This window comes from Eleutherodactylus coqui, chromosome 4, assembly GCF_035609145.1.
Source record: "Eleutherodactylus coqui strain aEleCoq1 chromosome 4, aEleCoq1.hap1, whole genome shotgun sequence".
In the NCBI taxonomy this organism is placed as follows: Eukaryota; Metazoa; Chordata; class Amphibia; order Anura; family Eleutherodactylidae; genus Eleutherodactylus; species Eleutherodactylus coqui.
This window is the reverse complement of record NC_089840.1, coordinates 172046805-172072637: the sequence shown is the minus strand read 5'-3', so window position 1 is coordinate 172072637 and position 25833 is coordinate 172046805. Positions and strand designations below refer to the sequence as shown.

Here is a 25833-nt window from a genome sequence, read left to right as displayed (position 1 = left end):
GGAAATTGATACCCTCACACGACCCGGTCACTGGGTTATAGAGCATGATCTATGTTGTCAGTCCACGTTTGTTTTGTTATATGATGTATGTGGCCCTAATTTTAATTAGTTGTTAATAAAAGCTATTAATTTTAATCTATATCTGTGAAGGGCGTTCCTATGACCATATAGATTTGAAATACCACTGTGATTTTTGGCATTAATAATGCAGCTCTATAGATACTTCAGTTCTGGTCTTAGGCATCGTTCAGACGAGCGTGTTTATGTGCGCACAAAACCGTGCGTCTATTAGAACCATTGGTTTCCTATGATGTGTTCACATGTCCGCGTTTTACAGGCATGCAAATGCGTGCACCTGCAAAAGATAGGACATGCATGTACCATAGGTCCATGTTGCATGTAAATATTTCCTGCGGGGTGTCCCCTCATCACTGAACACTGTGACAGCACTGTCAGTGTTCAGTAATGATGGCACTCCCCAAGGGGAGTAAATAAGGGCAGCAGTGGCAGAGGATCGCAAAGTTCTCCCATTGCTTTCAATGGAGCCGCCGCTGCTGTCGGCGGCCCCACTGAAGGCAATGGGCTGCTGGCAACCGCTGCAGTGATTTTCAGGGAATGGCTTTAAATATAAGCCCTTCCCTGAAAATCATCCCTAGCTTGTGTAAAAATTTAAAAAAATATATATACTCACCTCACTTCATTGAATTATGAATGGCTGAACGCTGCCTGTGATTGGCTGAGCGCTCAGCCAATCAAACATAGCCATTTCAGCAGATGGCGATTTAAAATCCCCGCCTGCTGGAAGAGATTCAGAGCAGTGCAGGGGGACCAAGCAGCTAGATGCGCTTGAGCCCCGACAGCAGCGGAGAGGTGAGCATAAATATTTTACATTTTTTTACATGCTGGGGATGTTTTTCAGGGAAGGCTTATATTTAAAGCCCTTCCCCGAAAATCACTGCAGGGGGTGCCTGCAGCCTATTGCTTTTAATGGGGCAACCGGCAGCGGCATCCCCATTGAAAGCAATTGGCATGGAGCTTTGTTCATGCTTTTTCTGCAGATCCGTGCAGCGCTGCATTTTGTGCAGCACGGATGCGTGCAAAACAACGCTCGTGTGAACGAGGCCTTAAGCAAATGCAACTGGTCTGAAAAAAGTCAGCATGTTCACAAAATGTCCAAATACAAAACTAAATCCACAAGAGGTTTTCTGCTTTCAGGACGTAAAGCTTATGCTTCATGTCAGGAGAACTCAATATACCTTCTGGATCAGTTTACTGTCAGTGGATAAAAGTCTGTCCTAGTCATGTGACCAGCTCCGACCCACTACAGCCAGGGAGTGCATTTGCTCATCTGTCACCCGACTGAGGGCTTCTTCACACGGCCGTATTTGTTCAGGTGCATAAAATATACGTGCACATAACGCAAAGAGTATATCCCATTTCAATGGGCTCATTCTCATGAGCATGTTTTGCGCACGTGGAAAAAAGTGTATGTTTTGTGCACCAAAGGCCCCATAGAAGTCTATGGGAGGCACACAAATACCTAAAAATATGCGTGAAACACTGCGCAAAACCGTGAAAAAAATAACACAGCTGGACCTCAATAGGCCAATAAGCCTTTTAATTCACAAAAAGGATGGGTCATGCGCACGTGTGTAAACTGGCCCAGTGTACACAAAAAGAACAGTACAATACTCAGACATGCGAGGATATGTACCTCATCCAACTTCGTTCATGCGCAAATACCTAGCGATGCGGCAAGCGTTTTTGCGCATACACTTGTGTGAAGAAGCCCTAAGGGTGAGTGATGAGGCACACGGACAAACCATGCTGTGACAGCGCCATGCAAATACACACAAACTGTAGCTACATGTGCACCTCTGTGTATGTCACATGACCAGGTCACGTCTTTATCCTCTGGAAAACAATGAAGTTTCCTATTCAATGACAGCAAACAGAGATCTAAAAACGACGAGCGGTATGAAGAGAATATATTAGAAAGTTGTAAAACCACTGGGAATGTATAAAGAAAGTATATTAGAAAGCTGCGCGACTTCATTATACAAAGAATGACATTAGTGAATACACCTTTAAGTGAACGCGCCGAATCCTCACCCATTTCCAAAATCTTCTTAGCGTTGGTAAGTTTGGCCAGATTTGCCAACAGTTGGGCTGCATCGCTGCTGACCTCCTGGGACGCGGTCCCTAAAAGATGCTGGAAATGAACACCCGCATATATTATTGTGCGCTTTCCTGTAAGTTGGTACAAGATAATCAATAATACACTGCAAACTCAAAGGTCGAGTTAAAACAATTAGCCTATAATGAGAAAAGTATAAAGCACAGATGTGTAAACTTCTACAATACTAGACTGACACGATGTTCGCTACACAAACATAAAATGGGTTCATCCACATTTGTGATGCTATGCATGGAAAAAAATTGCTGCATCTCTTTTCTTTTTGCAATATCGCCCATTGTTCTTAAAGGGGCCAGCGGCAGCAGCGCAGACCCTATTGAAAACAATGGGAGAAAACTGCATCCGTGTGAAAAGCCTCGCGTCCAGCGGTTTCCACATGGATTGAGAGGGCGAGATCAGGCCGTGATTCACAGCCCGATATCACCCTCACCAGTGTGGAGGAGCCCTGACTCTCCCTGGCGCCCTGTTGGCTGAAGCACACCAGTGCTGCTAGCCTTAAAGGGGTTGTCCCGCGCCGAAACGGTTTTTTTTTTTCAACAGCCCCCCCGTTCGGCACGAGACAAACCCGATGCAGGGACCTAAAAAAAATCCGCACAGCGCTTACCTGAATCCCCGCGCTCCGGTGACTTCTTACTTACCGGTTGAAGATGGCCGCCGGGATCTTTTCCCTCGGTGGACCGCAGGGCTTCTGTGCGGTCCATTGCCGATTCCAGCCTCCTGATTGGCTGGAATCGGCACGTGACGGGGCGGAGCTACCAGGAGCCGCTCTCAGGCACGAGCGGCCCCATTGAGAAAAGAAGAAGACCCGGACTGCGCAAGCGCGTCTAATCCGGCGATTAGACGCTGAAAATTAGACGGCACCATGGAGACGGGGACGCTAGCAACGGAACAGGTAAGTGAATAACTTCTGATAACTTCTGTATGGCTCATAATTAATGCACAATGTACATTACAAAGTGCATTAATATGGCCATACAGAAGTGTATAGACCCACTTGCTTTCGCGGGACAACCCCTTTAATATAGGAATTTTGCCCTTGCCTGACAGGTCACAACTCTAATGACATTAAATTATCCACCAAAGGTCAAGCAAAGGGATCAAAGTGTGGTGCAAGAAATTAGATTAGATTCACAAGGTTTCTTCCTTTTTTTTTTCCTGAAGTGACAACTGATACTCCATTGTGATTGATATTTTGCAGCAATTCACACACTTTGTAACCACAGCCATAAGGTGCCTGTACACAGGATGATTATCACCTGAATTGTCACTGGAAACAGCAAATTGGGCCATAATCATCCTGCGTACACGTGGCTGAGGGCCTTGAGCGATAAATCGCTCACTTTTGGGAGTCGCTTGGTTTATCAAACCACTAACAAACACTTGTGTCAGTGAGTGTGTATGTATGTCTGTGCTTTTCATGCTTCACCCATGGTGATGTCATGGCTCAGCCCCTGGTGACACCATCGCAGGTCCTACAACATATATAAAACACAGAGCCTGACTGACAGAAGAACAACAAAGTTAGGGCTCTTGGAAAGAGCGGACAAAAATAACAAAATGAGAATACAACTAAGCTGTTATTATCTCAGACAAAACTCAGTGGTCCTGATAGAAGACACCGACCTACCACCACCACAGAGATCTGGTGGGCTGAAGGACCTGTGGTGACATCACTGCTGTGGGAGGAGCCATTATGCAGTTGGTAAGAGATCCGGTGGTCTGAAGGACCTGTGGTGACGTAACTGCTGTGGGAAGAGCCATTGTGCAGTTTGGTAGAAAGTACTATATACTGGAAAAACCGACAGCAGCTACTACCAGGACCTGTGATGATGTCACCATCATGTCATTACCTGTATGTGTGGAGTCAGGGATCACATGACCAAGGGCTGATCACTGTATCCAGGAGTCTGCAGAGTTGGTGATGTCTGGAAATCAGCATGGATTTAACGCAGCTGTGTGTGTGATGTGTGTGAATCAGCATGCATATAGTAGAGCTGTATGTGTAATGTATGAATCAGGATGCATGTAGCAGAGCTGTATGTGTAATGTATGAATCGGGATGCATGTAGTAGAGCTGTGTGTGAATCAGGATATATGTAGTAGAGCTGTGTGTGTAATGTGCAGGAATCAGGATGCATGTAGCAGAGCTGTGGGTATAATGTGTGTGAATCAAGATGGATGTAGTAGAACTGTGTGTATAATGTACTATGTGTGTAATGTGTGGAAACCAGGATGGATGTAGTAGAGCTGAGTGTGTGTGTAATGTGCTGTGTGTGTAATGTATGGGATCAGGATGGATGTAGTAAAGCTGTGTGTGTAATGTGTGGGGTCAGGATGGATGTAGTAAAGCTGTGTGTGTAATGTGTGGGAATCAGGATGGGTGTAATGTCTGGCCATGAACATGGATGTAGTAGAGCTGTGGGTATAATGTGTGGGAATCAGGATGCTTGTAGTAGAGCTGTGTGTGATGTGTGGGAATCAGCATGGATCTAGTAGAGCTGTGTGTCATGTGTGGGGAGTCTGCATGGATGTAGTACAGCTGTGTGTTTGATGTCTGCACATGAACATTGATGTAGTACAGCTGTGTGTGTAATGTGTGTTAATCAGGATGGATGTAGCAGAGCTGTGTGTGTGATGTCTGGGAATCAGGATAGATGTATTAGAGCTGTGTGATGTGTGAAGTCAAGATGGATGTAGTAGAGCTGTGTGTGAGTATCATAATGGATGTATCATATAGCACAGCTGTGTGGCGCATTGCGCCACCAGAAACGCTAGTACTTTAATTTCCTAATAATTACTAGTAGCAGAACTAAAAACTAAGTGACTAGGGGGCGTGGCCAAGCAGCCGAGGACACCGGCCGCATGTAAGAGTAGCTCCCGGACAAGCCGACTTACCAGCCATCCTGAGCTAATCCTGAGGGCCCCCAAACCCACCCGAACACCTCCTGAAGCAGAGAGGGAGAGGAAGGAGCCAGCTGTAACATCCGCGCGGCTCCCACAGCAGAGGTAACGCCGGCAGCAGACCCGCGATACCGCGACCGCCGCCATTTTGAGCGCGGCGCTGACCGCCGGGGGATCGGAGGACAAGGGAGGAAGTGGAGGAGACCGCCTGAGCAGAGAGGGCAGCGCTGAGACAGGGGTAGAGTGAGCGGCAGTGCAGTGAAGAGAGCGGCCGTACCGGAGCCCTTATACAGCGCTGAGTGTGGGGGCTGCGCTCCTTCCCGCCACAAACACCGCGGGGGGGGGGCCGAGGGGGAAGCTGCACAGCCAAAGCTGCATACTCTCCCATAGAAAGGGACACCTGCTGGCACCCTTACACCACAGCCAGTCCCAAAGTGCACAGCCATCAACCCCAGACAGCTAGAAGTGCAGCACAAGCAACTGCCACCCCAGGGGGGAAGAGGAGAGGCACAAATAAATCAAGCTCCCTCCAATGTGAGCACTACACACCTAAACCAAAAGGTACCATTGAAGTCCTAACAGGCACAAAAAGGTGAATCACCAGGCGACAGGCATAAGGCGCACGCTCCAAAGAGAACACTGCAGAGCACAGCCCTTTATAGGCCCCCTACCAGGAATCCAACACTCCGTAAAGTCATCCGCCATAAGAAAAACGATACAGCACAAAGATCCATTATGGGACCCACTAGGCAGAGCTCCTCAGTTGACAAACTAAAGGCGTTCGCTAGAGGGGAGACCCGCAAAGACCCTGGCCCTGAACCCACCATAGCAGGAACATCAACGGCGAAAGACGCTAGCCCAGGTCCACCCGAGGGCTCAGTTCAAACCCTACAGCAGCTATCTGATCAGCTCCTATCCGCAATACAGACATCCACGACCACTCTCACGGGAAAGATCGACGAAGTTAAAATGGACGTAAGCCTATTAAGGCAAGACCTCCAAAACCTGAGAGAACGAGTCAAAAGTACAGAAGACAGAATCTCCACACTAGACGACACCGTCCCTCCAATGTCGGCTGCAATACGTGACCTCACACAAAAAGCCGAATACTGGAGACAAAAAGCGGACGACCTTGAAAACCGGTCAAGACGGAATAATTTGCGCATAGTGGGTCTACCAGAACGAGCTGAGGGGCAGAGACCTGAAGAATTCATGGAAAAATGGCTCCGCGAACTCCTCCCAAATGCTGGACTATCACAAGTATTCGTGATTGAGCGAGCCCAGCGGGTCCCTATGAAGCCGCCTATACCAGGAGCACCGCCTAGACCCTTGCTGGCAAAACTACTCAATTCCCGAGATAGAGACACTATCTTACAAGCTGCCAGAAAAGGAGGCCCTCTGCGATTTGACAACGCCGCAATATCCATTTTCCCTGATTTCTCGGCAGACCTCCAGAAACAACGGGCCTCATTCACTGGAATTAAAAGGCAGCTACGAGACCTGCAACTGCCATACTCCATGATGTATCCGGCGCGACTACGAGTGATAGACGGAGACCGCACGCGCTTCTTCTCTACACCATCCGACGCGGAGGAGTGGCTGGCCACCAAACGCCCATCAAAGAGACTGTAACGTATAAATAACCGCTTTTCTTCCCCCCTGTAGGCACTGGGACTCTAATGTGAATAAGTAAATATATAATTAAAGCTACCCCAATGCCCACCAGAAATTATACCCTAGCTGCGCCCTGCCAAGATTCGAGACCGAGACACGGGTCTGAAACCCCGACTATATACTACTACTGCCCGGTCTGGCCCCCCTTCCCTGCAAAGGGTGGTGGACTGTCCTCCCCCCGGCGTTGGCAACAACGCTAGTAATTCTTCCTCCTTGTGTTATTATTGTGTGCCCCCCTGATCCCCCCCTTCGTTCCCACCCCCTCCCTACCCCCCCTATAGGGGCCCACCTAGTATAAGCCCACTAAGCTAGTAACGGCTCCTATCAATATCATATTAATCCAATAATACCTCAGGTATAGTCTAGGATATAGCTATACTATGTAGGTTCCCACAAATATTAGTCGGCCACGAACGCTATCCCAGCAGAGGAAGCACTTAAAGTTTGTTGGAAACAAGTTATCTGAGTTCCAAGTTGGTAGTAAACTACCGTAATGTTGACGAATTGTGTGCATCAAGAGCTCCATGTTTTCTGTAAAAACGCATTGAAATACTGTTGCATGACGTATGTTAGAGATGTAATGGTGTGTCATGGGGGGGACTCCTGACAGGCAGAATGTCATAAAGAAATTTATCCGGACCCGATTGACCTGTCCTTGCCTATGGCGGAGGTAATTTTCGTGTCCTGGAACGTCAGGGGACTGGGATCGACCAGGAAGCGATCCTCGATAAATTCCCTAATACGCTCCTGGCGACCACATGTACTATGCCTGCAGGAGACCCACCTCACACCTGAAACCACAAAAATCTTGTCGAAACCGTGGGTGCAGTGGTCCGCTCATTCATGTCACACATCCTACTCCAGGGGGGTGTCTCTGCTGATAGCAAAGTCACTAAGATGGGAAGTAGAACAAATCAAGAGAGACCCAGATGGTAGATATATTTTCGTAAGATCCAAAATCAATAATGACCCATACGTTCTCCTGTGTTGCTATAACCCACCGCCAGCAACAACAGCCATTCTGGCAGAGGGCGTCCAATTTGCAGCATTCTCACCAGACGCAACAGTTGTCTGCATGGGAGATATGAATCTAGTGATGGATCCTGTGGTGGACAGATTCGGCGGTGGTGCTCGGAGGGAGGGGGACACGAGCAGGACTCGTCTCGCCTCTATCATATCGGTGACAGGCTGGCTGGATCTGTGGCGCGTATTCCACCCACAAAGGCAGGAGTTCACTTGCCACGCAGCCCACAATAATGCACTCAGTCGAATAGACTATATATTCGGGTCCCCTTCACTATTCCCCAAAATCAGCTCCATAGAATTTCTGCCTCGAGGGATCTCGGATCACACACCAATCCGCATGATCCTTAAAAACCAAGGCCAGGCCACTATCAAGAGAATAAATGTACACCCTTTCTGGCTGTCACTGCTCGGCCCCAATGACCGTATTCCAGACCAAATCCAGATCTATTTTGAAGCACACGAGGCGCACATAGACAAACTATTAGTGTGGGAGACATTTAAGTCCTACCTTAGAGGTTGCTTCAGATCCTCAATATCCTTTATCAAAAAAGCCGCTGCGCGAGAAGGAGAGCTTTTAGCAGAGCAATGTCAACTACTAGAAAGAGAGTTTATCGCCGACCCATCAGACATTAAAAGAGACAGATGGCTCCAGACTGGTAGGGACTACTTGCTATATTTGAGAGAAAAAGCCCAGAGGAATCTCTTTTACACCCGACAATCCTTTTTCGAGCTGGGAAACCAATCTAGTTGCCCCCCCATCCGTCCTGAGAATAAAAACAGCCCAAGGAGAAACACTCACTGACCCAAAAGAGATCCTAATTAGATTCCAACAATTCTACGATGACCTATATCAAACACGAACTGATTATCTACCAGAAGAACTAGAAACATACTTGACAGACATAACATTCCCAGTACTGCAAGACACCCACAAAGCCCTGTTAGATTCCCCAATTACAGAAGAGGAGATTGAGGAAACATTAAGTGACATGGCAAAAAACAAGACCCCTGGCACAGATGGTCTGCCGATAGAAGTCTACATACAATACAAGAAAGAAATAATACCACACTTGCTCTCCCTATACGAACACATATTTGATAAAAATCAGCTCTCAGAATCGATGTCAGAAGCCAATATAGTCCTCATTTTAAAGCCAGATAAAAACCCAGACGACTGTGGCTCATACAGGCCTATATCATTGTTAAACACAGATTATAAAATCCTTACGAAAATATTGGCCACCCGTCTAAACCAAGCCATAAAGGACATTATTCACCCCGATCAGACGGGCTTCATCCCCGGAATGTCCACATCAGACAACATTAGAAGGACGCAAGTAATCACGCAGGTGGGGTGGAGGTGGAGGTCAGACTGGGCCTTGGCCTCATTGGACGCGGCCAAAGCATTTGACTCGGTCGAATGGCCATACCTGATGGAGATTTTACGGAGGTTTGGGCTGGGAGAATTATTTATTAAGTGGATCTATATACTCTATAGATCCCCAACCGCTAAAGTAGTGGTGAATGGCCTGGCCTCTACCTCCTTCCAGCTGCATAGGGGGACCCGACAAGGTTGCCCTCTTTCCCCCCTCTTGTTTGCGATCGCAATAGAACCCCTGGCCTTGAAGATCCGACAGCATAACGCATATAGAGGCATCTCGATAGGACCCAGAGAGGACAGAATCGGGTTATACGCAGATGACATAATACTGTATATGTCGGACCCCAAAAACGCCCTCCCGTTAGCCATCTCCCTAATAGACGAATTTGGAAACTTCTCAGGACTACGCATAAATTGGCAGAAATCCGTTTTTATGCCCCTAAGAACAGAAGGATGGCAGATGGGAGACATACTTTGTGGGCTGCAAGTCAGCCCCCAATTTAAATACTTAGGGATATGGATCACCAGAGACCACACGCATAGCTTAGACCTAAACATTACCCCCTTACTGACAACACTACAACAGAAATTAAAATCCTGGAGCTCCCTGCCACTGTCTGTGGCAGGTAGAATTAACCTCATTAAAATGATAATACTCCCCAAGTATCTATACTGCCTAGAACATGCAGAAGCACCCATACCACAGAAATTCTTCAAAAAAAACAACTCTCTAATAATACCATTCATATGGGGGAACTCTAGAGCCAAACTCCGTATGGATACTTTACAGCGGCCTAAGGAAATGGCAGGAATGGCGCTACCAGATTTCAAAATTTACTACCTAGCGGGACAAGTGAGGTACATCCGACATTGGTTATCGGGCTCCCCTCTCCCAAACTCCGAGCACCACCTGATGTTCTTTCTCTCAGAGGCATCGCTCTGGATCCTCCTAGAAAAACCGAGACTATTGACCAAGCAGATGCTCCCCATACATAGACTCGCAGCCAATGTGTGGCAGGCATGCAAGCGTTTGACTAAGCGGGAAGACACCCCTCTGGAGACCCCCCTATGGGATAACAGAGAGCTACCACATTTGATAAATCTACCAGACAAACAATTTTGGGTAAACCTGGGAATCACCACTCTAGAACATTTATACTTCGATCAAGTCTTAGCTTCCTTTGAACAGCTACAGCAACTATACCAAATTCCAAGATCCGGTTTCTTCAGATATCTACAACTCAGACACGCCTTAACTGCACAGTTCCCAGAACCCAGGCAGCCTTTCTCCCATTACCCGCTAATAGGTATACTGCGCACCCAGGGACCCAAAGGCCTGATATCGGTACTATACACCCATCTACTACGATCTAAGATCCCCGATACGCCCATGACAGTGATGGAGAGATGGAAAGATCTCATCCCCACCCTCATGAATGAAGATTGGGAAACCGCGATGTCCACGTACACCGCGGTCTCACCAGCCGCAAATAATAAATTAACACAATTATATATACTGCATCAATGTTACTTGACACCGACCAGACTCCACAAAATGAACAGGACACCCACAAACCAATGCCATCGGTGTAGAGCACCTAACGCAAACTTTAATCACCTAATATGGAACTGCCCTAATATAGCCACATACTGGGGAGAAATTACTGAATTCCTAACCCAACTGATGGGCGTACCGGTACCATACGATCCAGCGATATGCCTCCTGGGTATCTTAGATGAAGAACAGTGGCAATATCACGATAAAATATTTCTCACCAAGGCGTTATTCTATGCCCGCAAAACAGTGGCCCTACGGTGGATGGACAGACGCCCCCCGACACTCACAAAATGGCAGAACATAATTAACGCCATACTACCATATGAAAAAATAGTATACAAAAACAGAAAGTGTCCAGAAAAATTTGATAAAATATGGGAAAGATGGTGTGGATCGACCAGCACAGTATTCACGCAAGACCGATTCCAAAGCCTAATGAGAGCAGCTGTGCCTAGAAGGAACCCGTAAAATAAGCAAACATTATTGACACCACTAGCAAAGATAATGACGCATTGTAAATGATCTCTGTATATGTTAATGTGACGCATTTAAGAGCAACTGTACGATCACATGGAGCCAAAATGTAACCAAAGTTGTTTATTCATGTTTTGTATGGAATATACACTGTTCAATAAAACGAGTTTAAAAAAAAAAAAAAAAACTAAGTGACTATTGGGCCATGTAAACAGGAGCTGCTCAATGTTTGATTCAAACTCATTTACTTGAGGCTTAGATTTTTTTCTTTCAGTTTCACATTATTCCCATGATGCGTCAGCACAGCTATACCATTGGCTACACCACTTTTGCCTGTTGGGGTGACAGTTTAATTATCATTACCTTCTATATTCACCTCAATAAGCTACAGCCCATAAGTATACAGTCAGGAGGATGAGCTGTGATTAGAGATGAGCGAGCACCCAAATGCTCGGGCCCGTGTTATTCGAGTCGAGCTTTCGTAAAATTCGAGAGCTCTACTCGAGTAACGAACCCCATTGACTACAATGGGAGACTCAAGCATTTTTGTATGTGGGATGCCGGGTCCCGAGTTTTTTTTTTTTTTCTAGGTTCGTGTTCTCTCTCTCTCTTTTCTCTTCCTGCCAGACAAAAAATTTGGCAATGACGTTCGCTGCGTCATGGCGTGGAGGGGCCAAAACAGGCACATCACAGTGGGGAGGAGCCAAAAGCTTGGGCGGGGGTCGAACACAATTTGATGCTCGTTCGAGTAACGAGCACCATCGAGTACGCTAATATTCGAACGAGCATCAAGCTCGGCAGAGTATGTTTGCTCAACTCTAGCTGTGATCTTTTCTATTATACCTTTGTGATCACCATCAGTAACTGTGACAGGATTGCATGTGTTCCCCTCAACACAGTTTCTGTGGTAGATCCATGTAACATCACACAAACTGAGAATTTGACTAGAAGATGATTCCATAACCCCAAGTAGATTTAATTGTTCTGGAACTTCAGACAGAAATAATTAACCAAGGTAACACTAGCCAACTTATATATACGGAGGGAATAGCTGCATCATGAATGAATTTTTAAAAATCACCGGAGTGGCCCTTTAAAAAGAAAGGGCAGTGACAAATACAGCCATGTGAATAGATCCATAGATTTACATTATCATGATCTGCAAAACATGGAAAGTTCTGTAACATTCTGGTCTACTTTGTATTCCAATTTCTTACCATATTCAAGATCTCTGATTTCTGTAAGTGAATGGGAACATTCTTTACACCAATAGGATGAAACCTGCGCAGCCCTAATACGGCTCATAAGGAGGGTCTATTATCTTCAGTCTCCACAAGAATCTGTGAGCGAAATACTTTTTGCCAAAACTGGTAACATTGTAGCAAACCATAAGGACAGAACAAAAGACATCAGTGCTGCTCATGTATCTAGCTTTTGTTTTCATTCTAGAATTGGTAGATTTATTGCCATAAACCAGGGATTCACATTAAAGTGCACAGATTGCGGAAGAAATCAAAACGGGTATTTTGATGGTGAATTTGACTGAAGAATTCACTTACTGAATTCCGCTGAGTGAAAATCTGTGCTATTCAACAAAAAATATACTACGGATTTCAAAATCCACAGCATGCTTCTCTTCTGCAGCTGCTTTTTCCATCATAAGTGAATGTGGTTTGTCAAACCCCCGTTTTCTTGCATTGCACTGCACATTGCTGCGGAATTCTGACATGAAAACCTCAACCGAAATTCTACAGCAGATTTGCAATGTGTGAACTTACCCTAAAGAAGTTGTTCCAAGTTGTACACTTACTCCATATCCACAGATGGGTGTCTGATCCGATCACTGTAGCTTCCACCAATCATGAAAAAAAGAGTCCTGTGTTCCCCCATATTAATGTAGCAGTGATTGAGCGAGTGTGCTGCTGTGCCATTCATTTCTGTGGAACAGAATGAAATAGCTGAGCGCTGTACTCTCTTGTCTCCAGCAATCCCACAGAGATGAATGGCAGAGGACATGAATGACCATCACTACATTCAGATGGGGGTACGTGGGACCTCTGTTTTCATAGCTGGCGTGGGTCACAGCGATTGGACAACCAGCTGTCAGACACTTAAGTGTACAATTTGGCACAAACCCTTTAATGTAGGAGAGACAATAACTTGCAGTACGATAACACATGCGTAATAATGCTTGAGAGTTTAACCTGTGTATAACTAGAGCAATCAGTGGCTCTGAAACCACATGACTCTTGGAGGGAAGGGGGATCAACAGCTGTTGTAACCTGCAGGTATTGTTGTGCATTAGTGACATCAAGGATGTCATATCATAACCAGATCTTGTTACTAGAGGTCAAAACTATTTTGGGTGGTTGTCTCAAAGAGATTTCACTGTGTTTGAAAGGGATTTGTGACCTAAAAAACTTTGGAGCCGTCTACAGAACAACATATGACCTTATTCCCATGGGGGACCGCTGTGTAGTTTATACCTGCCGTAATCTCTTTGCAGATGGGTGCTCTCTGAGGGACAAGTGTAATAGATATGTTCTCCGTGGGTCATCTGCGCCATCAAACATCTTCTGGGACTTTTTCCTTTGGTATGTTAAGTAGCTTTTTCCTGAAACAGAATGGTATCTCATAAAGCAATAGCATTTCTCTAGATTCTGAGAATGAAGGGCTGCAGTGCTAGTTTAGCAGTCTCTTTTCTTCCCTACACAGGGGCTCCTGGCCATCTGCTATGCAGGGTAACACTGCACAGCTCCATTAATAATGAATGGGGTTGTAGTGCAGTCCCTTGTACAACAGGTGTCCAGGGGCGATGTTCTGCAGGATAGTGAAAGAGATAAAAAGCTGCACAGGGTATCGCAACTCTTAATAACCAAAGAAGCCAATGGCTCAGACCCCGACTCCTCTTTATTTACCAAGATTAGGTTATTTGTAGAGAGGAGCTAGCATACTCGCTAAGGACAAATACTTGAGCGAGTATTGTCCTTTTCGAGTACCTGCCCGCTCGTGAGAAAAGATTTAGGTGTCGGTGGGGGTGAGCGGTGTGTTGCGGGAGTGAGCAGGAGGGAGTGGGGAGAGAAATTTTCCCCCCTTTCCCACCCGCTACCCCCCACCGGCACCCGAATCTTTTCTCACGAGGAGAGGGGTACTCGCTAAGGACAATACTCGCTCAAGTATTTGTCCTTAGCGAGTATGCTCGCTCATCTCTAGATATTTCCTGTCTCAGACCTATTGAAATAACATCAACACTGCTCAGTACTGCTGCATAATGACCTCCATGATGCGTTTGAGGTGAAGGTGTCCTACCGAGAGATAGAGACAAAGCAGTCCCGCTACATGTGTTGTGTATAGAGACATAGTAGCAGCTAGTCTCCATCCACTACCTCAGAGAAGACTGATGGAGCCTGCAGTGGGGAAAACAGATGAAAATTATGTAAACAAGTTATATCATGGATAGAAATACTGCTACTCCTCATGTACACACAGCAGTTTATGCTCCAAAAGAAGAGGAGAAGAAGTAGTGCCAACAAATAATACACTAAATGTGCAGTCAGAGAGGTTGGAGGAAAAGCAGGAGAGAGCAGAATCCTTAAAGCCCATAGAGCCGAGCATACTGAGGAGAAGTTGGTGATCTACAGACTCAAATACTGCAGAAAGATCCAGAAGAATTAGTGTAGTTGCCATTAGATTTAGCTGTCCTTCAGTTATGCGACACTTTTGTAAGGACGGTTTCTGTAGGATGGAAGGTACGAAAACCAGATTGTAAGGGGGTCGAAAAGAAAATTTGCAGAGAGATTCTAGTAATGGGCATATGATGGCATGTTTAAGGAGCAGGGAACTTTACCAGAAGAAAGTAAGAACTTAAACGGGTTATCCCACTGCTTAAAATTGTTTTGTAATCCCTCTGTCCTTCCTGGTTACTGCTGACCAGGACATGTGACTGCTGCAGCCAATCACTGACCACAGCAATGACTATCTATACCCAGTGATTGGCTGCAGCAGTCACATGTCCTGGACAGCAGCAACCAAGAAGGACAGAGGGATTACAAAGCAATTTTAAGCAGTGGGAAAACTTTAAAATATTGTAGTAAGGAGAACCCACGAAAAAAGGCTGGAGGAAGTGTGAGGAATAGGGTCACTAATGCTGGTAGTAGGGTGAGAAGAAGAGAAGAGCCTGGAGACTTCTATTGTTGTTTGGCCAAATTCTGAGAATGAACTAGAGGGGTGCGGGATAGAAGGGGATCAAAGCTACTCAGGGATTTGTTTTTTTTTTTGTTTTTTTTTTCAAACTTCTCTTTATTTACTCAGGGATTTGTCATCAAAAAGTTTTGAAGTGGTTAATGTAACACTCCCTTTATTTGTAAATAGTTTCTGTGTCTCCACAGGTCCACTGCATAGTATATATGGTTATACTATGATCTACCGCATGTATTAGGGGCAAGTGATAACAGCAAACAACAGCAACATAAAAAAAGTTAAACACAGCCGGTAGGTGATTTTCCACAGAAGCAGTTCTTGGGATGCTTTATAAAACGGGCAACAGTTTGGGCACACACCAAATAATCAGTTCCTGCACAATTCACTCATATTTACATGTTTGCATTGCAGTGGGGTTTACAGGTGAATCACTATTGCTGCTATGTGGGACACAATGGCTGTGGGGTTGCACAGTGCTTTCTCCTAATAGGGGTACACAGCCGCTTTTAATACTATGGGGGATGAGCAAACCGTAGTTGCTCCTTACTATGAGGGGATGCACAGTGGCTGCTGTTCCTGGGGGTGAGGCAGGTGCCCTTACTACGTGGAGTGGGTACACAGTAGCTGCTCTAAGAATGAGGTGTGGCTGTACAGTGGCTGCTCCTATTATGGTGGGTGCTCAGTGCTAGTCCTACTGTGAGGGGGTGCACAGTGGCTGCTTCTGCTGAGGTAAGAGTGGTGCCTAGAAGAGTGCTTCTATTGTGGGAGTTGAGAACACAGTGGCTGCTCCTACTGGGGGTGAGGTGGTGCATGGGGGGGTACTCTTACTATGGAGCGGACACACAGCGTCTGCCCCTACTATGGCAGGTGGGCGCAGAGTGACTGCTATTATGGAGGGTGGATATACAGTGGCTGCTGCTCCTATTATGGGGGGTGTGCTCACAGTGTCTGCTCCTATTATGGAAGGGGGGGGGGTGCTCAATGGCTGCTCCTACTGGGGTGAGGTGGTGCATGGGGGGGGGGGTACTCCTACTATGGGGTTTGGATACACAGTGGCTGCTGCTCCTACTATGGAGGGTGAGAGCACAATGACTGCTTCTACTACTGGGGGTGGGCACACAGAGGCTGCCCCTATTATGGGGATTGGGCTGACAGTGGCTGCTCCTACTATGGAGGGAGGCTGCACAATTACTGCTTCTGCTACTGAGTGTGGGCACACAGTGGCAGCTCCTACTATGGAGGGTGGGCATACAGTGGCAGCTCTTACTATGGAGGGTGGGCACACAGTGGCAGATCCTACTATGGAGGGTGGGCACACAGTGGCAGATCCTACTATTGGGGCTGGGCACACAGTGTCAGCTCCCACTGAGGAGTGGGGAGGGAGTGCACCGTGGCTGCTCCTACTACATGTGGGAAGGGAGCATGTACAGTGGCTGCTTCCACTATGTGGGAGGTGCACACTGTTGCTTTTACTATGAGGGGACTTACAGTGGTCATTCCTTCTGAGGAGTGAGGGGGTGCACAGGTGGGGGGTGGGTGGGTGTGTTCCTACTGTGAGAGCTGGGTGGCATTCTATGAGATAAGGCCCTTTGGAATTTGAAAATAGGCCATGTTGGACTGTCCCACAGGAGAGTAAAATACCCCAGTGGGCCCTGAGCAGTCGTGGTCCCCAGCCTTGCACCTACCTGCACTATATACAGAGGGCCGGCATATAGCATCCCAACCAATCTATTTTCCATATAAGAAACCTATTATATAAATGCATTGCCTGGCGGAGATGACATCTAGGTGCGCTGACAGACCGGCTGCTATCGTCCCTTCTAACTTTCTAGGCCCCTTGCTGAAGTCACTCATCACCAAGCACCCTCTTACTACTGCCTGTGACCTGGTAGTCCCTGACCTCATATTCTTGGCATCGCTGTGCGGCCCGGTATGTATTACTGGTCACATAGTTGGGGGGGGGGGGGCACTAGTCAGGCAGCAGGTTATTGTGAGGACCCTCAGAACAAAAACAGTCTAAAGAAATGGCCAGTCAGCAGTTACTACTGAAGAAAGTATTTGTGTCCCCTCACCTACCAGGGAAGGGAAATACAGTCATTCTCACATTTCTGTCATCCCTTCCTCCTCCAGAGGGGATTATAACTCCCAGCATGCTCTGACAGCTGCAGACCCTCAGGACCACAAGGAGCCTTCTAAAGGGTGAGGTCACATACAAACCAGGGGCACTCCAATGCAGCCCCCCTCCAATGATGTGTATGGAGATGTGGCTGCCGGGAATCTGGGAACGGACCGCAGGTAATATTTGCATGTAGCTGCACAGGTGGATCCAGAATGAATTTTACTGGTGGGCTCCGGGCACCCAGTTTGACACTGGCCATGGAAACTGTTTGTCTCTTACAATGTCCACATCCAGGTGTGATTACAGAATAGTTCTGACACTTGTATTCATGCACTTACCAATGTAGACCCCCGCAGCGAAGGTGACCCCCAGCACACCTATGCCAAGCGCGGCTTCCCTGGTGATGGTAGAGAGGGACATGGTTCTGGAGCCGCAGGAGGTACAAAGGACAGACACGGAGGACGCCGCACATCCTCATACTGTCACGTGACCTTCCTGCGAATAGGAAGCAGACAGTTCTTGGTGACATACCGTAGCGTACGACTGCCACCTGCTGGTTATGGGAATTACCAACTCACGCAGCCTGGATGGATTAAAAGACATGAGCTGCTAGATATACTACGTAGTATAATTTGATTGTATTTCATGGTTATAATCAGTGCCTCTATATAAACATTGGGCTAGAATTTAGGTTTGGGACATTAGAGCTCTTAGCTTTGTTATAGACAGCAGCCCTACAGCGAATGCACACTGCGCAGCTGACGAGCAGACCAAAGTTGTGTATTATGCTGCCATCTAGTGGTCACCAATTCATAATACAACTATTGGATTATAGAGCTCAAATCTTTATAAAGTTTTCTTTAGGCCAGCTTCACACGGCGATAAAATCGCACGACATTTGTGCTTTGCAAGAGGCACAAATCTCGGAGAAATATGAACCCCATTATTTTGAATGGGGTCATGCACATGAGCGATGTTTTCCTGGATGGCACTGTGTTGCGATGCCATGCGGGAAACAAATTGCAGCATGTTCTGTATTGCTGCATGATCTCCCTTCGCAGACCATTATTTTCAATGGGGCTGTGGCAGCAGCGCTGTCCCCACTGAAAGCAATGGTAGAAGCTCCACAATCCTCTGTCACGGCTGTGACATCTGCGGCGAAGTACGTCTGCTAAGACAGTGTATCTAAGCAGATCCTGGGTGATACGTCTGTTGATACACTGTATCTAAGCAGATCCTGTTTGATACATCTGCTGAGCAGATGTATCTAATCCGATCATGTGATACATCTACCGAGATGCTGTGTCAGACAGGATAAGCTTAGACACAGCAGCTCAGCAGATTTGTCACACAGAATCGGCTTAGATACATCTGCTGAGATGCTGGATCTTAGCCTGTCCCATGTGATACGTCTACTGAGCAGATGTATCTAATCCGATCATGTGATACATCTACCGAGATGCAGTACCACACACGATCGGCTTAGATACAGCAGCTTAGCAGATGGATCACACATGATCACCTTAGATACGTCTGCTGAGATGCTGTATCTAAGCCGGTCCTGTGTGATAAGTCTGCTGAGACGCTGTATCACACAGGATCGGCTTAGATACAGCTGCTGAGCAGACATGTCACACAGGATCGTCTTAGATACAGCGTCTCAGCATAGTGGCCAGGGCAGTAATACAGACCCCCAAATAGTTGCCACAGTAATAATACAGACCCCCAACACTTGCCCCTGCAGTAATAATGACCCCCAATAGTTGCCCCAGTAGTAATAGTGACACCAATAACAGAGAAAATGCAGTGTTTCCCTGAAAAATGCTGTGTAAAGCCACACTAAGGCCGATTCCACACGTCCGAGAAACTAGGGCAAGATTTGTGTGTTGCGAGATGCACAAATCTTGCACAAATATAAACCCCATTCTTTTGAATGGAATCATATACAAGAGCGAGGTAAAAATCGCTGCATGTCCTATCTTTTCATGTCCTCGCAAGGCATTGCCCATTGTTTTCAATGGGACAGTAAAACATATTGCATGTCCAAGTTCACACCACCATCCTGTAGCTCAGGTAGGGACACCTGTGGCTCTGGGCATCAGGCGGTTCCTGACTGACAGCTCACCGCCTAACTCCCAGAGCGCTGCTCCGTGCATGGAGAACAGGGGTCGACCACCGGAAGATACTTCACCAGAGCAAGTATTCAGTTGCCCGGCTGGGCCTGGGGAAAATGGTGTTGCTGCAGCTACATGACCCGGGTATGTTAGACTCACTCCCCCATTGTTACCCACTCTCTTCCTTACTTAACTACAATAAACCACTGAGACCAAATTCTTTGGAAATTTTTGGCCACAGCAGCCAAGTTTATTAAACAAAAACACATACAATTATTTCTTAACCTTTTAATACGAGGGGAGGCCCTGGAGGCAAACCAAAAATACCAAAGGGGTCTGGTGTTAAATAAATAAAACCGTACCTTGCCTCCAGCCGTCACCCGCCTCGGAGACACCACTAGCCCCCCTCCACCGGGATGCTAGAAAAACAAAATATCTTAAGGCCACCCGGAATCCCTTCCCTGGCCTTCTCCCACACACCAGCCCCAACACCATAACACCAGGGTGATAATACCGGTGAGGCCGTCCCCACCAATACTTCCTTTCACCCAACATACCAACTCAGCCTCCAAGGACCCCTCCCCCCATCCGCCAATGGCTGCCACGACATGTTATACATATCCTTTTGCGCCACTTCATCGTTGTACCTGAAAATGTTAAATAATGTAATTCATTCTATCTACAAACCATATCAAGGGAGGGAGGGTGGGACTCAGCTAATACCAGTTTGAAAATGGCGCTCCCACCCAAACTACCCTTTTTATGAGTTCTTTAACCCCTCCCCTTACTTAACCCCTAACCAACCCAATTGAATATAAACAGCCCACTCTCCTATGTCCTCCCCCCCCCTTCCCCAAGCTTACTTTACTATTTGTTAACCCTATCCTACCTGTTCCATTCCCTAACAACCCTGTCATGCAGGGCCTTCTCTCATGGGCCCCTGCAGGGCCCGATCCGGCCCCGAGCTTGACCCGGGTATGTTATACTCACTCCCCCATTGTTACCCACTCTCTTCCTTACTTAACTACAATAAACCACTGAGACCAAATTCTTTGGAAATTTTTGGCCACAGCAGCCAAGTTTATTAAACAAAAACACATACAATTATTTCTTAACCTTTTAATACGAGGGGAGGCCCTGGAGGCAAACCAAAAATACCAAAGGGGTCTGGTGTTAAATAAATAAAACCGTACCTTGCCTCCAGCCGTCACCCGCCTCGGAGACACCACTAGCCCCCCTCCACCGGGATGCTAGAAAAACAAAATATCTTAAGGCCACCCGGAATCCCTTCCCTGGCCTTCTCCCACACACCAGCCCCAACACCATAACACCAGGGTGATAATACCGGTGAGGCCGTCCCCACCAATACTTCCTTTCACCCAACATACCAACTCAGCCTCCAAGGACCCCTCCCCCCGTCCGCCACAGCCAGCAGAACTTACTACCTAATTCTGCGCAGCCACCACAATCACAGAGCCCTCTCGATCCCCTCTTGGATCGCCAGTGTCCACATATCGGTACCAACCTCATTGAGGTGTACCCCATCACTCCTCCAATAACCCTCATAACCCCCTTCAAGATCATGGTGGCGAATCTTTACCCCACCATTACGAACCACAAAATTTGAAATGTGTCTGTTGATTTTAATGCGAGCTTTATTTATCTTCTCTACTGATCTTGCCATCCGCCACGTTTTCCTAGGCAAGATCTCCGACCAGACTATAATCATGTCAGGGAATAACCTTCGCAGGCGCAAGAAATCATGCTGTATGTCCCTGCGTACCTCCCTCGCTGGTCTTCCACCCAGGTCATTGCCACCGGCATGCAGCACTAAGATGTCAGGAGCCTTGTCTAGCTCAGCAAACCCTTTCACCTCAGGAAGCACCCTGCCCCACATCATGCCCGTTATACCTATCCAGCGGATAATCGCGTCATCCCTGGAAAAACCCAGCTGACGGCCTTCTGGTCTCAGCTTAGCCCGATCAGCTGCCCAGAACACAAAAGAATGGCCGACGATCCAAATCAGCGCTGGATCTTGACCTGTTAAGACAAAACCAAACAACAAAGTTTCCAACAATCAAATAACCGTTCAAATGTGTATACATACCCCCAAAACCCTATATAAAAATTATTTTTTTTTGTCTCATCCTCTATCATTAAACCATCCCTCAGGTCTAATATAGATTTGGTATCTTTTCGATTCCCATCTCCCAATTTTTTGCACCACTGACTGGCTCAAACCCCATTCTGCAGCCTCTGTAGCCGCACCAATCCTAAAAGAATGGGACGAATAACCCACTCCTTCAAGGCCTAACTGCTCCAGCGCCTTTTTTAACACCGCACCAAATTGAAACTTGGATAGGTACAGGCCATTCCTGTGCTTCAATAACGGACCATCCTTTATTACTAAACCTTCCAGCAGATTCTTCACACACCCCACCGGACACATCCTTGCCCCAGGTACTGACCCAAGGACAATCCTTTTTCCTTTTCCTAATTGGTCGGTCTTGGAGCTTCTCAACCAGATTTCCACCTGGTCCCTCAATAACGTAACGTCTGTGCACATCAAACCACCCCCTATTTTTGTGCTGGGTGATACCAACTCACTGATACGAAAAGCCCCGAAAAAGGCTAATGAGAACGCCGCCTTAAACAAACTTAATTCAAACGAGTTGTGACAAACCACCTCCAATGCCTTCCCCAAATTCTCCAAAACAGCAAAAGATATCGGCCGTCTACCATCTTTTCCCCGTTTACCTTTTCTGAAACCTTTTAAAGCTTGCCGTACTATAAACTCTTTAGTAACATCCCTCAAACCTTGCAATTTCAAATTAAACGCTATAGCCGCCATAATGCGATCCACCTTAGCCACTGACCACCCACTACTAGACGCCTCACTCAATAACCATAACAAAGCCCCTGTCCTATCTTCATCACTATGGACTTCCCCCAAAATTCCCACCCAACGTTCCCACTCTTTCCATGCCGATTCATACGCTTTCCGCGTATTCTCAGCCAACGATCCTCTTATAAGGTGCTCCGCTGCACGTGTACCAGACTCCAAAGTTCTCAAGGGCATCGGATTCCTTCCTCCTCTGCATCCGGCACCAATGTTCGAAAACGCTCCCACTGAAAGCGAGAAATTGAGTCCGCAATGGCGTTCTCAATCCCCGGAACATGCACAGCAATTACCCATGTGTTAAGTGACAAACACAACAAAACCAAATGCCGTAACATGTCCACCACTGGGGGCGAATGCGCACTCAGTGCATTGATAGCTTGTACCACCCCCAGATTGTCACAACAAAACCTAACCTTTTTATTACGAAACCAATCTCCCCAAATTGTCACTGCCACGACAATTGGGAATAACTCTAACACCAGATTTTTAACCAAACCTGCTTCCACCCATTCTTTTGGCCATGCCGCCGCACACCATTGTTTTCTAAAAATTGCACCAAAGCCTGTGCCCCCTGCAGCGTCCGTGAACAGTTCCCAATCCACATTATCCACCCCTTTTCCATCATAATTGACCGACCATTATATTTTCAAGAAATGACAGCCAAACTGATAAGTCAGCTTTCATTTCCTTTGTGACCCTAATGAAATGGTGAGGAGATTTTACCCCCGCCGTTGCCCTAGCCATTTTTCTACTAAAGACTCGCCCCATGGGCATAATCCTGCAAGCAAAATTTAATTTTCCTAATAAGGATTGCAGATCTTTAAGCGTCACTTTTTTGCTTGACCTTACCTTAAGTAAATCATGCTCCAAAGAAGACAACTTCTCTGGCGGCAAACGACACTCCATAGCCACAGTGTCAATTACAATCCCTAGAAAGCTCAAACATGTTGTAGGGCCTTCCGTTTTTTCCGGAGCCAATGGCACACCGAACTGACATGCGACCCATTGCACCGTATCCAAAAGGTTCTTGCAAATATCATTATTTGCCGGCCCTATACACAAAAAGTCATCTAAGTAATGGATGACTGACTGAATCCCTGCCACGTCACAAATCACCCACTCCAAAAACGAACTGAACGCTTCAAAGTAAGCGCATGGAACTGAACACCCCATTGGTAAACATCTGTCTACAAAAAACATCCCCTCCCAATAACAACCCAGCAAACGACAACTGTCTGGGTGCACCGGCAACAAACGAAATGCTGATTCAATATCAGTTTTCGCTAGCGTCGCCCCCACCCCATATTTGCGTACCCATTTTACGGCTGCATCAAACGACGTGTATACCACCGAACAGAGTTCTGGATCGATCCCGTCATTTACTGACGCCCCTTTTGGGTAAGACAAGTGATGAATGAGCCGAAATTTGTTCGGCTCTTTTTTAGGGACCACCCCAGCGGGAACACCACTAAATCCTCCCAAGGCGGGGCCTCAAATGGGCCCACCATTCTACCTAAACTAACCTCCTTAAACAATTTTTCATTCACGACCTCCTTATGCTCCGCCGCCGACTTCAAATTTTTCAACGAAAACGGAACTTGATGCCTCGGTCGAGGTATCCTAAAACCCTGTTCAAAACCTTCAAACAAAAGTAACCCCTTTTTCTTATCTGGGTATCTATTTAGATAAGGGACCATCCTTTGAAGATTCACCGGTGTCATCCCTTTTCCAATTGCTCCCCCCCCCCCCTTTTCCCTTATCCTTTCTGAAGCACCGAGAGGCGCCGTGAGATGCGCCTTCACAAACTGAGCAGACGTGCTTAAACTTGCACGTCGCTCCAAATTTACATTTTCCCTCATTAAATTGCCAGCATACTCCTGGCTTTTTTCCTCCTGCCTCTCCCCCCTGTTGTCCGCTCCCTGAAACCCCACTTGTGCCGGCTGCGCCGGCTCCTCCCTGAAAGGGATGCCCGTGTCTAACCGGGGCCATCACTCTAAGCCATAGACCAATGTCCTTATGGTCCCATCGGATGCTGGGCCTAACCGACTTCCGCTGACGAAATTGTTCGTCATAACGGAGCCAAGTTTGCCCCCCGTATGTACGGTATGCCTCTCCAATCGCGTCCAGGTAGCAGAATAAACCTGAACAATTCTCGGGATTCTTCTCGCCAATGACGCTCGCTAGTATTGCAAACGCCTGTAACCAATTCTGAAAAGTTTGCGGGATCAATCGCCACCGCTTCTTTTCCTCTTCCTCCTTCTTGTATTCCGTCCTTTTTCCCTTTTCCAAATTAAATTTTTCCAACGGGAGTAGAGAAAATATCTCCACATACTCATCCCGCCAGATCTTTTCTTTTATCTCTTTTTTCAGGTGTGCCCCCAAAGGACCCTCAAAGCACACATACACCTCTCCCTTAGCCTTGTCATCAAGCCGCACTGCATTCCCGTCCTTCTCTGTCTGAACGGCAACTGTTACCCCTGACGTCGCCGACGCTGTACTGACCGGCTGACTGTCCATTAATGTTCCTGCATCATTTGCCGAACCGCCCCCCCCCCCCCCCCTGCTAGCCAAGCCGCCACAGGCGACGGACCACTCAGGCCCCTTGACGCTAACCCCCTTTCACACCTTACCAAGATTTCCCGCACATTCCCCAATAACTGACTTAGATCAGCCTCACTGCTGCCCCCCCTTTCTCTATCACCTGCTCCCCCTCCCCCCACATTACTGCCAGCATGGATTACATCACTATCTTGCATTGTATTGCTATCTTGCATCACATTTCTACAATGCATAACACTTCTACCCCGCACTGCATCTAGCATTACATTTCTATCATGCAATACATTACTATCCTGCATAACATTTCTATCTAGCGATAAAGACAAATAGGATAACACATTTTGCTCACCAGGCCGCATGGGCGCTGTGTCCTCACCAGCCGTACTGCGCGGATCCTGTGGAATCTCCGACCTCCTATACGCCATGGAGTCCTCAATCGTCGCTGAACGCTGACCTGTCAGCATGTGACTCGAGCCACCCTGATGCTCGTGCTGTGTCGGCACCATAACCGCCGACCTAATATAGCTCCTTGATGGTCCTGCCGCTGCACTGTCGCCTGACAAACTCCTCTCACTGGTGCGCTCAGCGGAACGCACCGTTGCCCTGGGCGGATTTTCATGTTGCTGGTCTCCGTCCATACCCGGCCCTGCTCTCCTTGAGCCGACCGTCCTGCACCTAGATCCTTCCTCAGATGGCCCCGCACGCGCCTCACGCTGCCTGGCTGGCTC

The 25833-nt window shown here is 47.2% G+C and overlaps 1 protein-coding gene across 2 annotated transcripts in view; it reads right to left on the bottom strand.

Annotated features, from left to right (window-relative positions):
• Positions 1 to 18013, bottom strand: part of COMTD1 (catechol-O-methyltransferase domain containing 1) — a 31830-nt gene extending 13817 nt beyond the window's left edge. For both annotated transcript variants that reach the window (XR_010792587.1, XM_066600380.1), the window contains exons 1-3: positions 17869 to 18013; positions 13698 to 13825; positions 2113 to 2212 (exon numbers count right to left, since the gene is read on the bottom strand). Coding sequence is in view for 1 of the 2 variants with exons in the window: in XM_066600380.1 (XP_066456477.1) it covers positions 2113 to 2212; positions 13698 to 13825; positions 17869 to 17950 (310 nt within the window). In the remaining variant the exon portion in view is untranslated. The remainder of the gene's footprint in view (positions 1 to 2112; positions 2213 to 13697; positions 13826 to 17868) is intronic.
• Between the last annotated feature and the right edge of the window lie 7820 nt (positions 18014 to 25833).